The sequence below is a fragment of the Argiope bruennichi genome, chromosome 10 (genome assembly GCF_947563725.1).
Source record: "Argiope bruennichi chromosome 10, qqArgBrue1.1, whole genome shotgun sequence".
In the NCBI taxonomy this organism is placed as follows: domain Eukaryota; kingdom Metazoa; phylum Arthropoda; class Arachnida; order Araneae; family Araneidae; genus Argiope; species Argiope bruennichi.
In genome coordinates this window covers 93980841-93997559 of record NC_079160.1, presented here as the reverse complement: position 1 = coordinate 93997559, position 16719 = coordinate 93980841, and the positions used below count along the sequence as shown (strand labels likewise).

The 16719-nt window shown below is 30.9% G+C and overlaps 1 protein-coding gene across 2 annotated transcripts in view; it reads right to left on the bottom strand.

Moving 5' to 3' along the window:
- LOC129988378 (chorion peroxidase-like) overlaps window positions 1–16719 on the bottom strand; it is an 86095-nt gene that overhangs the window by 57682 nt on the left and 11694 nt on the right. For both annotated transcript variants that reach the window (XM_056096596.1, XM_056096597.1), the window contains exon 2: window positions 1814–2056. In XM_056096596.1, coding sequence (XP_055952571.1) covers window positions 1814–2048 — 235 coding nt within the window. In that variant the 5' untranslated portion in view covers window positions 2049–2056. The remainder of the gene's footprint in view (window positions 1–1813; window positions 2057–16719) is intronic.

Below are 16719 nucleotides of genomic sequence, written 5' to 3'. Positions count from 1 at the left end.
CCTCCTAATTTTAAAGCATGACTTGCCTGTAAGCGACAATTTCTGTCACATTGGAAGCAACAGTATTATAATTTTTCTGTCATGTTTACAGAACACAATTAGTTCTCATAATGTCGAGGATATTCACTTTGGGTCTTCAATGGATTCGATATTTAATTTCGTGGAATTATCCTCCTAATTTTAAAGCATGACTTGCCAGTAAGCAACAATTTCTGTCACATTGGAAGCAACAGTATTATAATTTTTCTGTCATGTTTACAGAACACAATTAGTTCTCATAATGTCGAGGATATTTACTTTGGGTCTTCAATGGATTCGATATTTAATTTCGTGGAATTATCCTCCTAATTTTAAAGCATGACTTGCCAGTAAGCGACAATTTCTGTCACATTGGAAGCAACAGTATTATAATTTTTCTGTCATGTTTACAGAACACAATTAGTTCTCATAATGTCGAGGATATTCACTTTGGGTCTTCAATGGATTCGATATTTAATTTCGTGGAATTATCCTCCTAATTTTAAAGCATGACTTGCCAGTAAGCAACAATTTCTGTCACATTGGAAGCAACAGTATTATAATTTTTCTGTCATGTTTACAGAACACAATTAGTTCTCATAATATCGAGGATATTCACTTTGGGTCTTCAATGGATTCGATATTTATTTTCATGGAATCCTCCTCCTAATATGAAAACATGACTTACCTGTAGGCAGCGATTTCTGTCACATTGGAAGCAACAGTATTTTAATTTTTCTATCATGCTTACAGAAGATAATTATATCTCATGATATTGGGGAGCTTGCCCCCAATGCATAAATTGAGACCAATTATACATGTTCTCATTGAAAATATTGTTAGAATTTTTCCATTATATTTTCCAATTTTTCCATTATATTTTTACTTTATAGAAAATAATTATATCTCATGATATACGGAAGCCAATCCAAAAAGTACATAAATTTAAACCAATTATTCCTGTACTTATTGAAAATTGAAAAAATTAATGGCGATATTCACTGCCATACATTCATCCTCACAATATGAAACCATTACTAGCTGGTTAGGCATGGTTTCTGACATATTGGAAGCGAACAGTATTAGAATTTTGCCATCATGTTAAATAATGGGTTCACGTGATGTCGAGGAGTCAATCCCTTAATCACAAATTGTCATTCACTATTGAAGTACTCATTGGAAATCGCAATATTCTCTTGACTAATATTTCTATCGAATATTTAAGGGTCATGACAGTTTGATGATATATAATCAGTTTCTTAACTCGACTACACTAAATGTCTGCCATTTTTGTGTGTTAATGCACACCAAATGAATCTTGGATATAATGTTTTCATGTTAATAAATTGACAAAACATGGCTAAGCAAATTCTTGGTGTCATCCCAGGCATTAACTAATAGTTCAACGTTATGGAATCCGCCTACTATTTAATCTCCATGTAATTTCAAAATAAATTATTGACCTAAACTACCGAATGATAATTTCATACCATTTTATTTGTTGATATTTATTGAAAATTAAAATGTTCCTTTGAATAATCATTTTATTCAATATTTAAGGGCCATACCCTTGTGGTCAGTTCAGCTTTTCACGGTTTGTCCAAATTTAATCCTCGTGTCATTTCAAAATAAATTATTGATCATAAATACCGGATATTGATTTTTGACTCATCTGATTTTAATGATAATCTCTATTCGAATGATAATCTCTATTCGAAGCAAAAAAAGCCTCATTTTTTAAAAAATAAGAAGAAACTTTTTGTTTTTGGTTAGAAGTTTCTGAAGTATTCCTCACCTTCTTTAGCGAGCTTTTGTTCCAATGCCAGCCTTTTTTCTGACACATTCGCGTGCTCCTTGAAACATTCCTCAACCTCCTTCTCGCTAATCAAAGGCTCCTTTCCATAATGGCGCTGAGGAGCTTCCTCGAGAACGTAGATGGTATACAAAGTGTACTGTGGACTAGAATATTCATTGGTGCCTTCAGCACAAACAGTGCAAGTAGCAAAAGCGATCCATAGAAGCAGTATCATTATGGAAGCTGGAAATAAATAAAATGATTAAAAATATGTCGTTTCTATAAACATCGTTATTTTTTTTTTTTTTTTTTTTTGAAATTTTCCTTTTTGTGTTATTTATTTTTAAAAATCTATTCTGATGAAAATAACCGTCTCAGTATTTCCCATTTCATTTTCCAAGTACAAGAAGAAAACTAACTTGTGCTTTATTGTCTAGTATAATTCTCAAAAGAGGCTTTGAGAATTATAGAAAACCAATTAACAATATAGGTAAACTGAGCTATTGTATTTAATTAAGATAAAAAAAAATTTAACACGTTCTAGCTTCTAAAGGGCAGTTAGGACTGTTATAACCCTTTTTCATATCGTCTTCGAACGAAAACAGGTTTCTTATTCCAGTTTCATGCTAGTTTTCATTCAATATGATGTTTTTATACTCAATTTTACTGAAAACTACAGAGTGATCTATTATAATTTCCACTGTCTTATTCAATGAAAGGTCTCCTCTTCAAATTATGGAAAAATGAGACTTTTGTCACATTCTGTAGCTCAGGAGATTACACATTCTTTTCAATCTCTTTACCAATATATCTAATAATAATCCTGGAATGAAAAAGAAGACAGGTTGACAGCAGCTGTTAGTTGCTGGGTAATTAAGGAAATAAAGCTTAATTTTACTTGGAGAAGGAAACCAAACATCATAGTGGTACAAAACCTGTGCTAGACTCGCATGCATTTTACAACACCTGTATCACTTCAACGGAAAGTCTAAGGAACACAAATTAGCTTTGTTTTTTTTAATCGACATGGGATTTTCTCCAGAAAATTCAAAGAATTTTTTTTTTTTAAAGAAACTCTTATTTAGGGACTTGAATACGTATTATGAATACAGAAAAACGTTTATTAACATTTTTTATTTTTTTCAGCAAAAGGTATAATATAATCGCAATTGAGAACTCTTCTTGGAATATCTTTGATACTGACTAAGAAATATAACTATTGTGGTGATAATTGCATTTGGTACAGAAACACTTTTTTACAAACACAGCCTATAAGTTTATTTATCTTTTGAAATAACAGTGAATTTAACTGTTGAAGTCTAACATTCGCATTATTTCAAATATGTGTCAGTAAATATTTTTTTTTAAAAAAATCTTATTTTGATGATTACGTTTATAAGAGATTAGAGAGGAATTGTTTGGGAAAAGCCTATCGAAATCTTTAGAAGAATATTGAGAATTTGAGGTGATTTTCTGAAAGTGGTGGCCTTCTTGTTTAATAGGATGATAGGTATACGGGAGGATGAGGAGGAAGGTCAGAGATTGGCCATTTTGTTGCTGGGTGTCAACCGCCTAGTAGGTGAATTGGTCTGTGTTATGGGTTATGGTCGGGTTATGATAGAGACAGCAATGGGCCTCAACCAATCCTCTCGATACTGCTTAGTTCAATGGTGGTAGGGTGGTTGGCTGCACGCAAGAAAAGGAAAAAAAACTATCGAAGTCTTGTTGTTTAATTTGACCATTAAAAGCATTTGTAACTATTTACATCTCTTTTTTGATGCAACGTTTGTGAATTGATTAGAATACTTATTGTTCAAAATACTTTTAGGCGAGAAAATTTTGAAATCTTGTAAAGATTCACTTGATTGACCATTTATGATTATTTAATTTTTTTATAGATATAATGTTTGAATATCGATACGAATATGTTGTTCAATGACACGTATTGTTAATTTTCATACAACATAGAAGCGCTAAAATGAAATTATACATTTCTATAGTAATATAATGTTATAAAATTAAATTTTTAATTAATCCATAAAAATAACAGAACAATAAATATTACATAGAATATTTAAAACACTTTATTTACTATGATGGACGAAAGTGTGTTTATAAACTTATATTCATTTGATAAATTTTATGCACAAAAAGTCTGCATAACCCTTTAAGTGTGCAGCTAATGTTTAAGACTTATCTCTATTCGAAAACGTATCAATCAGCCTCTTGCTTGCTGGTGAATTTAACTCTGAAATTCTAATATTTATATTATCTCAAATGTATGTCAATAAATAATTTTTTTGTGACAGATTACCTCGATGGTTACTTTTTTAAGTGATTATGGAGCAATTCACCGCGAGTGCATTTCGAAGTCTTGTCATTGTATTTGACGATTCATGGCACTTGTGACAATTTCCATATGCAACTCTTACGAATCGATTCGGATACAAATTGCTCAAAATATTTTTAGTAACATCTTTTAAATCTTGAAATTATTTTTGAATTTATATTTTGTTTCTAATTAATTATTAGAAATTTTTATTAATTATTGAAATTTTTTATTCATTAGCCTTAAAATATTTGACCATTCAATTCATTTATGATTTTTTTTTTCAGTTTCTTTTTAGATAACGTTTGCGAATCGATACAAATATGCGAATTGTTGAAGGACACGAATTCTTATTTGCATGCGAAATAGACACGCTAAAATGAAATTAGATATTTCAATAGTAATACAATGTAATAAAATACAATTATTAATCCATGAAAAAATAACAGAACAATAAATATTACATGAAATATTTATGTACTTTACTTCAGGAAAGTAAATTTACGAACTTATATTCATTTGATAAATTTTATGAACAAAATGTCTGCATAATCCCTTAAATCTACAACTAATATTTAAAACTTACCTCTATTCGAAAATGTATCAATCATTTTCTTGCATAAATTTTCTTTGCACAACATTTCATCAAGCGGGCGAAAGAGTGAAGAACGATGCTGTTGATTGTTACATATAAATAGTTTTTAGTTCCTGCATAACTGATGAAATTTCTGCTTTCTCATTGACTTTCATGTTTTACGAGACTAAAATGACAAAGCTGAAAACACTTTTTTGCAATGTGTTTCCTGATGTATTTAAGTTACTTAATTTGTGATATCTTTCATTATGTAACTGAAGGATTTGTCACTTATCTGATGTATAGAGACCTGATCTGATGTATATGTATATATTATCAGTCAAGATTAAAAATGTAACATTTATATCATTGAACTTTTTTCATATTTAATGTATGAATTTAGATAACGTTAAGAAATACATAAAAACTTGGTCTACTAGAATACTAAACTTTATCACATGCTATTTAATTAAAGCGTTGTTACTCCCCTACTAATTATTATGGATTTTGGTCAAGATCGTGTGTGTCTCTAGTACTCAGATTATTATTTTCAAAGACTATTCATAAACATTTATCCCAGCATATTATAGTAAAAATATGAATATCCATTTTGAATGCGTTTATTACCCGGTTAATTTGAAAATTTGGCACAGAAATGAAATTTCGGTTATAAGATCGCTTACCAAAAAAACATCTGTTGTTGTCACGTTAATATAACAGAAATTTTCAGATATTGGCAGACGAACAACATTTTGACCGACTTAATTCAAAATTTGATCCTGATCAAAACTTGATAGATGTTAAAACGTGCAGCAAATTCTATTTGTTCAGTCTTTGCATTTGGAGTCATCGCGTTTATACGCATGCAAAGGAGAAGATTGACGGATGGTCAACTCTTGAACAAATTTAGTTCAAAACCTGATAAAGGTCTAAGCTTAAGGTACTAAAATTGTATACCAAATACCTTTGATCAAAAATGATGTGTGTTTAGGTTTTACATGTATGTATAATTACAGAAAGTCAACTCTAATTAATACAGACAGACATAGTTATACAGAAAGTATAGAAAAATTTCACATTTCTGTAATTATCGAGTTTTCTTATAGTCGGACAGCCAACCATATAAAATTCCTACTTCCTTTGAATGGATTCCGTTAAATGTTTGATAAGCCGATAAGTGTTTTTGAGCCACCGTATTCAATGAGAAGTATGATTCTAAAAATTTGTCTTCCTGACTGAAACGTGGAGATTGGTCAATGTCAAGAGTTCATATCTTTTTAATTATTACAATGCTTTCACTTTGTATAACTTCGTTTTCGAGAAATTGACGATTTAATAAAAACTTATCGTTAAATTAAGTTTTATAAGCATTATTCCTATCTTGAGAAATCTGTATGCCATTAAAGATATACACTTTATGATACTTTCGCATTTACATATATTTTCGAATTTTATCAGAACAACTGAAGGATTTACACTTGAATTTCAGTGCAGATGCGAGAGTTAAAGAGAATCCTCCTCTTAAATAGAAACATCTCCAAAAAAAAAATATTGCCTCAATTACAAGATAAAGATGTATTTTTACACACAAACACTAAAAGAAAACAGGAAGTAAAATAATTAAAAAAGAACAAACATAAAATTGAAATCTGCTATCCCAAATTTTAAGTTATCATGTGAGAATATTATTATTTTTATAAGTCTTCGTTTGCCTTAATTAATTTAAGTCATTAACGAATTTAAACCGGTTTGAAACAATCACGTGACTATCTCATTACGCATGCACCGATATTCAGAAAAACGATGGATTCTTTTCATTTCAAAATCGGTCGAACTTCAAAATTTTTTCTCAAGGCTAGAAAAAAAATAGACAAAAATCAGGTTTAAACTGGTTTGGAATGAACATGTGATTACTGTATTGCGCAATCGTCAGCTTTTAGAAAAGCGATTATTTATTTTTTCATCTCAAAAAGTTCTAGCTCCAAAACTTTTTTCACCAGCTAGATTCGGTTGCTAATATTTAGGATTTTGGCCCGGAAGGAGGTAGGAGGAACTATTTAGGGTACATCGTATTTCACGGAAAACTTATAATGATTTGCATTATTAATCAATGCGTTTCTTCACTATGTACAATGCTTACCCACTTCATAGTAGAAATAGTATGTACATTCTAATAAAGGTGTTCACTAAAAATTCCAAATATTTCGGCACGTATTTTATTATTGTACTTAGTGAATTTTTAGCATTTGGAGACCAACTGGTTCGCCAATCTTAATGCACTTTAAAATTTTCAATTAAATATTTTATGTAACTTGCCTTTTAATAGCTTCTTCATCAAAATGTTTTAAGTCTCAAATTTTGGTAGTCATTTAATTTAATCATAATATTATAAGCCGGCGTCTTTGCATAGGGGTAGCGTATCTTTCCTGTAATCTGGGCGTCCCGGGTTCGAATCGCGGTTCGGGCATGGCTATTCTTCATCTGTGTTCTGTCTGTGAGGTGTGTGAATGTGCCCCCCTGTAAAAAGGGGTTGTGCAAGCGAAATGTGAGTTTCATCTTCATATGAGCTAGACTTCTGCCCTCGGGTGCTCAGGGCTCTTTACCCTCAGAAGCTACTGCATCCCCTTTCCGTGGTCACGCGGACACGACATCATCATCACCATAATAATATTATAAATGCTGTAAGTCATAATGTACTATGTATCTCTCTAATTTTCTGTCAACTCCCATAAAATCTCAACTTTAATATAAAGTGGAAATGATTAAACTGTAATTAATATAATTTTTTTTAAAACTGAAACGAAGCATTTTCTTAAATATGAGTACTGTGAGCAGAGTCGTTCAGCATTTAAATCGTATGTGTACTACAGAATAAATTTCATAATTTATGTAATATCTTAAGACTTACTCAACAAAAATTTCTCAGACCCATCAAGAAATTCAGTTTTTAGTTTTACGTTCAAAAGGATTGAATTGATGTGAATTGCAATATTTTATTATTTTCCGGTCAATTATAATTTCAAAAAATTATGAAGTCTAAATTTTATATAGTCCTTTGATCCTAAGGAATCATATTCTTGACACTTCAACTTTTAAACAAATAAATGAACGTTCCTCATCGATTTATGAAGTTTTGAATAAAATAGCTTAGAACAATAAGCATTTTCATAATCTTAGGTCAATAAATATTGAGAAATCTGGGCACTAATTGGAGTATCAACTTTAAAAGGATCGATGAAGTAATCTAAAATCGTCCATTTTTATTGAATAGTGATATTCAAATTTTCATAAATCAGTCAGTTTTAGTGACTGATTTAGTTGATTGGAGTGCAATTCTTCTTATTTAAAATATTAGTGTTTCAAGAATATTTTGCTAAATATGATTCATAGAGCAAAGGTTCCAGATAAAAGACATTCGCAAACATTCGTCATTATAATATTTATTGACTCAAGTTGCATAAAATATAATTATTTACTTCATTTAGACGATTTTAACAGGATTACAAATTAGCCGCTGCGCCCTAAATTGAAGGGGTGTTCAGATGAAAAGGTAACAAACAACACTGTGAGTATAAATGAAGACTTATTCAAAATATACACCTACACACCATAGACCTGATCATAACGATCCCATTGATTAACGAGCCGAAGTATTCCTTGTTCTCAAAATTCCTGTGGCCGTGACGAGACCCAATCCTTCACAACTAGGGATTGCAATACCGGTATACCGGGATACCGAATACCGGTATTTTGAGCCATTTGTACAATTTTGTAATACCGGTATTCACAAGTTTAAATACCGGTTTTTCGATATTTACTGGAAATTTTTAAAATTGTCTCCACTATATGTCCAGGTATCGCGAACATAGCAAAATAGTATACGTTTTTGTTTTTATGTCTCCATAACGGGCGAAATTAATTATCTAATTAAGTGCTTAATTAATTGCTTAAATCTAAATTAGCGAAACATGGATTATCACTGAAAGAAAATATTGTATCCATAACGACTGATGGGGCAACAATTATGAAAAAAGTTGGAAAGTTGATTGGTGCAAATCAGCAGTTGTGCTATGCACATGGAATTCAATTAGGAGTAATAGATGTGTTATACCAAAAAGATAAAGAACAGGAGAATCCAAATATTGTGGATATAGAAATTTCGGATTCCAACTTTGAAAAGAGTAAGAGTGAGAGTGGTATTGACAATGAAGATAATGACAATGTAATTGTTGAAGAAGATATTGCTAATGAGGATGAAATATTAACCTATCAAGAATTGTTTCCTATAATTTATAAAGTTCAAAAAATTGTTAAGATATTTTAAACGTTCCCCTATAAAAAGAGTATATTACTAAAATATATACTAACTGAAAATAAAACAGAATATATGTTAATATTAGATTCTAAAACACGTTGGAACAGTTTACTCCTAATGATGGAACGATTTTTGAAACTAGGAAATCCAATCAATAAAGCAATAATCGACTTAAACCTGTACATTAATTTTTCAGATAGTGAATTCGACTTAATATCCAGAACTGTTTCAGCTCTACTTCCAATAAAACTGACTATTGAGGCATTATGTCGGAGAGATTTTAATTTATTAACAGCTAAGGCAACTGCAGTCACTGAAAGAACAGCACACATCATTATCTGAAGAATTATATATTACATTGAAAAATCTCACAGAAGAAAGGCATACCGAAATAGAAAATGTCTTATGGTATTTACATAATTATAATGATTTTAAAAATGAAAATGAAAAAGAAGAAAAGAAAATAACCAATTCAAATCTGATTAAGTTTAGAGTAAATTTTCTTAAAATTTTTTACACCCACAAACCTATCCACATTCGGAAGAATTCGGTTCAATTATCGGAGATTATGATGTCACTACTGCCGATAGTGAAAAGGAATTGTCTCTTGAACAAAAATTAGAATTAGTGATAAATAAAATTTCAACGAACCAAAATACAATACAGAAACCAGCTATATCCAAAACCATCCGACGGGAAATCGATTTATTTGAAGATGAGGGATTTAGAGGTAAATACTTGGAAAACGTATATCGCGCATTGCTAACAGTACCACCAACTAGCGTAGATGCCGAAAGAGCGTTTTCGACAGCTGGTCATTTTTACACAAAATTACTTTTCAGGCTTAATGACAGTACAATGGATGCATTATGTTTTTTAAGATCACATTTCAAAAATTTGTAATAGTATCACAGACTGAATAGTGATATTTACACTTTTTTTGTGATTTAAATAAATAAGATGGCTCTTTACTTTTTTTGTGATTATATACTGTTATAATTTATAAGTTACAACTTTTTTTTTCGATATTTACACTCTCAAACAAAACTGGCAAATAAAACAAAGAAACACCTGTGTTTTCTTTCTTTTTCTAAAATTTCTAATACTGGTATTAAAACCGGTATCCCGGTATTAAGATTTAAAAAATACCGAATACCGGTATTGAAATTTTGGTCCGGTATTGCAATCCCTATTCACAACGTCCTTGAGTTCGCTGTCCAAGTTGAAGAGCTTCCCTTTCAGATGTTTTTTCAGGGGACCAAACACATGAAAATCGCAGGGTGTCATGTTCGGACTGTAGGGCGGATGGTCGAGTTGCTCCCACTTGAACTTGGCTATTACCACGTGTGTGTCAATGGAGACGTGTGGACTCGCGTTGACATGGAGCAGAACCATACCCTCCGTGAGTAGCTCCGATCTTTTTTCTTGAAGAACCTGCTTGTGCCGGGATAGCCTGGTTGGTAGAGCGTCGGATTCGCGTCCCTTTGGTTGCGAGTTCGAACCCCGCCGGCCGAAGATTCCCCGCGTGCTTGGTGGCTGACGCGCGTTAAATCTGTCGTGGTCACAAAGTCCTCCATGTCGGGAGTAATATCACTGGGGGTACTGGATCAGGGGTGATAGTTCTCTGATTCAGATCTAAATTACGATCTGTGAGTGAATGAAATGCGTGAATGAAGTCCGCCCCGTAAAAAGGGTTGTGACGTGTGTGTAGCTAAGTCGTTCTCTTGGCCCTAGATGGCGCTACTTTAGAAACAAGAGGCGCTCCCCCCAGGCTTAAATCCGCTGTCTTTTAACAGCGGGCTTGCCTGTGGCAAGTGCCATAAGAAACAACAACAGAACCTGCGTAGTCTTCGATGTGTCTTACAATACACATCGGAGTTAATGGTTCTTTTGTGCTCGAGGAATTCAAGAAGTAGGATCGTGCAACAAGTAGGTCAATTGGACGGTGCTCTTTATAAGAGCCTCTGCTCTCTCCTGTACATGCGGGCTCCCACGCATGCTTTGATCTTCGCCGGCCACTCCAATCTCATCCCTAGATGTCTCGCTACATTTTCTCATAGTGGTAGAGGCAAATATGTTAACGGTTATGCTGCTACGACATTTCGTACATTTTCCCTTTGTATTCAACCCCTTGTATATTAAATCATGTATGCCTTAAATAAAGCCGATTTATTGAATTAAAAATGTAGATATTGTGAAAGATCATGGAAAACTCTGTCTTGCATTTATTTTTTTAGGAAATATTATATTTCTAATTTATTCATCTCATACAGACACGTGCTGAAGATCGTACTTTTCTAGGTTTACAAAAATACTTCACTTATTTTTTTAAATTAAATTATTGTCAATGTGATGGGCACTCGTTGATAAAATCAAATTCTTTACCATGAACTCGTTAAAAAGATAGAATCTAATTTATTGGTTAAAACATTGGTATCATTAAAAAGATAATAAATTTTTTGAACTTTAAATTGATGTAAAAATTATTTTTGTGCGAAAACCTTTTCGGAAGTTATCGCGAAATGACGCAGAAATTTCATTTCATTTTTAATTAATTAAAATTTTAATTGAACATAAAAAAATTGCACTGAAATGCACATGTCTACTGATTTGTTGCCAAAGCATTGAAAAAGATTTTTTTCTTTATTTTTAATATGAGAAGAGGGGGGAAATTTTTTAAAAAAATGGTTAAAGCCTTAAAAAATAGGAAAAATTTATAAATTTCACATTAGATGCGAGGAAAGAATTTCATGATAATGGTTCATTTCTTATTAGCTTCGACTGAGAGATCAGAGTAGATAACCTTTATATAGTAAATTATATGTGCTTTAAATGAAACTGAATTAATTATGTAGCTGTTTTAAGTGTCACAGAAAATTTTTTCTCGCATTCATTTCTTTTAAAAAATATCACATTTCAGATTTTTTTCCATTTTATATAGATACATTCTGAAAATTAAATTCTTCTAGATTTAATTTGCAGCAAAATTTAACTTATTTTTAAATTTCAGCTTATGTCAATTTGAGGGTAAAAAGGTAAAAGATAATTTTTTACAATGCACTCGTAATGTGCTAGGACAATTTACATTTTATTTTTATTTTGTGCAAAATAAACGATGAAAAATATAATTAAATTATTTTTAAAAAATCATTAAAAATAGAAAAATAATTTATAGGTTAAAAACATTAGGATCATTGAAAAGATTATTTTTGGAACTTCAATATGATGTAAAAATCAATTTTGTGCTATAATTATTTCTTCAAAAGTTATAGCTAAAAAATAACGAAATTTCGCTTAATTTTTAATTATTTACAATTCTGATTAAAAATTTAAAAAAAATTATCTCCGAGGTGCACAATCCCAACCTCCAAGGTATACACGTGTCACATTTGTTAGTTGTATGTCAAACGGTCTGACCTGTAGAGCGCGAACACACACACATTGAGCTTTATTATAAGTATAGATGTAGAATTTTTTTCCAAACGACAAAGTGCTTTGAAAATATGTGGAAGTAATCCGCAAAGCATTATATTAAAATTCATAATAATTTAAATATTGGAAGCAACACGAATAGTTTTAGAAAATAATTTTTAACTGCGTTTGATAGAAATACAACTTATTTTTTTCGTACATTTAAAATTTTTAAATTAAAATTTCTTTACATTTAAAATTTAGAAAGATATTGGAATTACTGTGAGTTGCATTTCAGTTGTTTCTGAAGGGAGATAGCTGGTGTTGCACATAAATTTGGAGAGGGGATACCAATTCAAGTGCCAGCCTTATTATCTGAACTCCGTTCAAGGTAATACGGTCTGCCCCCAAATAGGCCAATCGTTATTTTTAAACAGGAGCTATTATTGGCTGGTCTTTTCCTGAATGTAAAAAATTGTTGCAAATATTTATAATTTGGCATATGGTTGTTTCGATATACCGTAAAGACGTATTTAATGAAGTTACTTGCATCAGGAAATTTCAATCTGAGTTCTCTCGAAATCAGATTAAATATTGCATTATAAGAAGTATTACGAAGTATTGTCTAGCGTTTTCAGTAGACATAGCATCTGTAATTCTAAGTTTGAATGTATGAATATCGTCAACTAATATTGCAAACACCCTATCAATTATGGAATCTGAAAACTGACATTGAGCTGTAATGGCAGATTTAAATTTAAAAAAAAAAAAAACACTGAGAAATTTTTGTTCGCAGACACTATTTTTTTAAAATAAAAATCTAACCTTTTAAGATCAGCTGCATGATGAGGTTTTTCGACAAATTTATATTCTTTAAATCTTCGAAAACACGTGAATTTTTTTTTAAATTTAGAAACACTCTGAAGGCTTTTGTATAAACATAAATTAAGTATGTATTTTAAATTGCAATAAAATAGGCTTCAGTGTCAATGAATTTTATTATGTCATTCATTTTTTTCGCAAATACAGTAGACTCCCGATTATCCGCGGGCGGGTTATCCGCGGTGCGGATTATCCGCGCCTGCCACACGAAGTTTTTTTTTTTTTTTTTTTTTTTTACTGATTTTTTCAAAACGGTGCAGTTTTACCGTTATGCTTTTGTAATTACCTAATACATTACAGTATTAAAACAGTACGTATGTATTCATTTTTCTGTGTATCCTTGACGCCTCTCGTAAATACAAAGCACTTTTCTGTTTTCATTAACAAAATGCATTTTAGGTTAGTTTTTAGGGATATACTAAAATATTAAGCGTTAGTTAAAAATTTCCTGCTGTTTATTTTACGTTTTATTGCACATAAAACAATTTTTCAAAGTTGCAATGACTGTTTTCTTTTTTGCTATACCCGTTTTTAGCTTTATTTGGATTATCCGCGATTTTTGTTATCCGCGGCGGCCGCGCCACCCAATTCCGCGGATAATCGGGAGTGTACTGTACATTAAAATTGAAGTATTATGTAAGTCAATATGCTTGCATAACTAAAAATCCTCTGCTTTATATATGATACCTTTATGTTTTGATTGTATATGATACCTTTATGCTTATAAAATGATACCTTTATGTTTCGTTTTTCTATAAATGCTTCTATTGATAATGCAAAATGAAACCACCATTTTTTCTCCATTATAATCTTTTATCCTATGAAGAAGGTCTATATAATAGTTTTTGGAAAATTTATTCTCTTATTCTATTGGCATGCTGAAGAAACGTAAAGAAAGCCTGCCAACTCAAATATCGTCCTCATCACCTGTTCGAAGTTCAAAACTATGTAGGTTTGTCTCCAAATAGCTACTTGGTTATTGCTGGGTCCTATTCTATTGTTAGTTGATTATTCTTGAAAAAATTCGATAAAGAGTATTCTGACGAACAATTATATTGTTTCACATTGTAAACACTTTGTTAAGTTTAATAAGGATATCAAAAAAGAGAAAGATCTTTCATGATATTTAGTAAAAAAAGCTTCAGTTTTTACTGAGAACATTACATTAGAGCTATGTTTTTTCAGAACTGAATTCTTATCAAATTAGGTCATCAAACACTAGAAGAAATAGAATGAATTATGACGAACTGTCTGTTCAGTATTTTTGTTTTAAATGTTTTAACAGACATCCTTTTTAAAAATGCATTTTATTTGTAACTAAATGAATGAAGAATAGAAAAATTTATAAACATTTTCTACATGATATATCGAAATAGTATAATAGTTAACAGAGTTTCAGCAAAAGGATGTGACTTAGTATAAAGTGGGTTCCAAATGGGAAGTTAATATAATTAAACCAAACAGTACTTGAAACATTTCTGCAAGAATGGCACACCATGCTACTTTAGTGTTTGATGTAAGGAGGTGGGGGTCTAAATCGAATTAAACATTTCATTTCATCTTGAAAATGATTTATGAGGTTGAGATCTAACTCTGAGGGCGCCAGTTTTAACAAAATACGTCAACAAAACTATTTCTTCACAACTGATGCAAAGGAATTAATGTAAGATCATGTAAAAATGAAAGGGTTTTATCCAGAAAATTTGATGTCGTAATGTAAATAGCATGCAAAAATTTATGTTATTAATTATAATTTGAGAAATATATATCTGCATTTGAAATTATAGAAGAAGTATTACTGTCTTTTTTCGTATGCACCGTTTAACTCATTTATCAGAAATATTCACTGATCCACTAATATATAAAGTATTTAATGTAATTTTCATTATAAGGCTTCTCAAGCGTATAGCCACGTATTCTGGAAGTTTCATATCAGTTATTATAAAAAAAATCCATAGAAAAATTTGATTTTTTTAAATACTCTTTACACCTTCTTAAAACCTTCCCAAATACTTACTTGCATTTTCCTTACACGTTGCTGACACTTTCAAAAATACATTGACAATTTTTGAGAAGAAACATATAAGTATTGGAAATAAGTATAGCAATAACAACTAAATATCTATAGCAATAACAATAAAAAGTATTGCAAAAACAACAAAATGAATATTGAATTATTATGTTTTCTGTGAAATAAAGTGAATCGAAAACATTTTCTTTTTCTTCAGTTTTTGATTGATCCAAAAAATGTCCTCTCAGTCGAACCTTATTTAAATATAAAAGAAACATTTTACTCCTGTTTATTGTGAAACTTACAAGACTTACAACTTAAGACTGGAAAAAAATTGGCGCAGTTGCGATAATTATTTGCAGCTACAGAATGTTTCGAATGAATTCTTATATTATGATCACAGTGTATTTTTTCCTAGAAATGCCACGAGCTTTAAATCCATATCTGACGTTATGTTTACTTACTGAATGAAGAAAAATCGTGAATGGAAGTAACCACGCGAAGGTAAGTAAACTAAACCATCATCAAGAAAACTCACCTGCCTCCGAAGAATTTTCGAATATTCTATTGTTAGGAGCATATTTTTGAAAACCTTCATTAAAGAGTATCTTAACAAACAATTATCTTGTTTCGGATTGTAAACACATTGTTAAATTTAATAAGAATATCAAAAAGTGAAAGAATAATAATATTTAGTAAAAAAACAAAGTTTAATTTTTTCCTGAGAACATAGCAGTAGTGCTATATTTTTTAGAATTCAATGTCTTATTTAATTAGGCCATCAAATATTAGAAGAACTAAAACGAATTATAACGAATTGTTTATTCAGTATTTTTGTTTCAAATATTTTTACAGACGCTCTTATTAAAAATCTATTTTTATTTAGATGCTAATTAAATTTTTAATTAGATGAATAAAAAATAGAAAAATATGTAAGCATTTTAATATGATATATCGAAATAATATAATGGTTAATGTAATTTCAATAAAAGTATGTGGCTTAGAATAAAATTTGAAAATCTTAATATCTTACAAATGGAAGTAAATTTTATAAAACCGCTGTTATAAAGTGTTTAAAGTATTTGAACTTTCTAAGAACTTGGATAATCTGAATGATCGTCGTCGCAACAGCAAAAGAACTGGAGTTACGTATTAAGGGTGATATTCGACCACTTCCCTTAGGAAGTATGTTCCATGATTAGAATAGAGACATCTGGACCAAGTTCGTTACATATCTACATTTTGTTTGTTGTTTGTTTGTTTGTTTCTTATGGCACTTGCCACTGACAAGCCCGCTGTTACGAAGGCAGCGATTTAAGCCTGAGGGGGACGTCTCTTATTTTTTATAGCAGCGCCAACTAGGGCCAAGAGTACGACTTTGCTA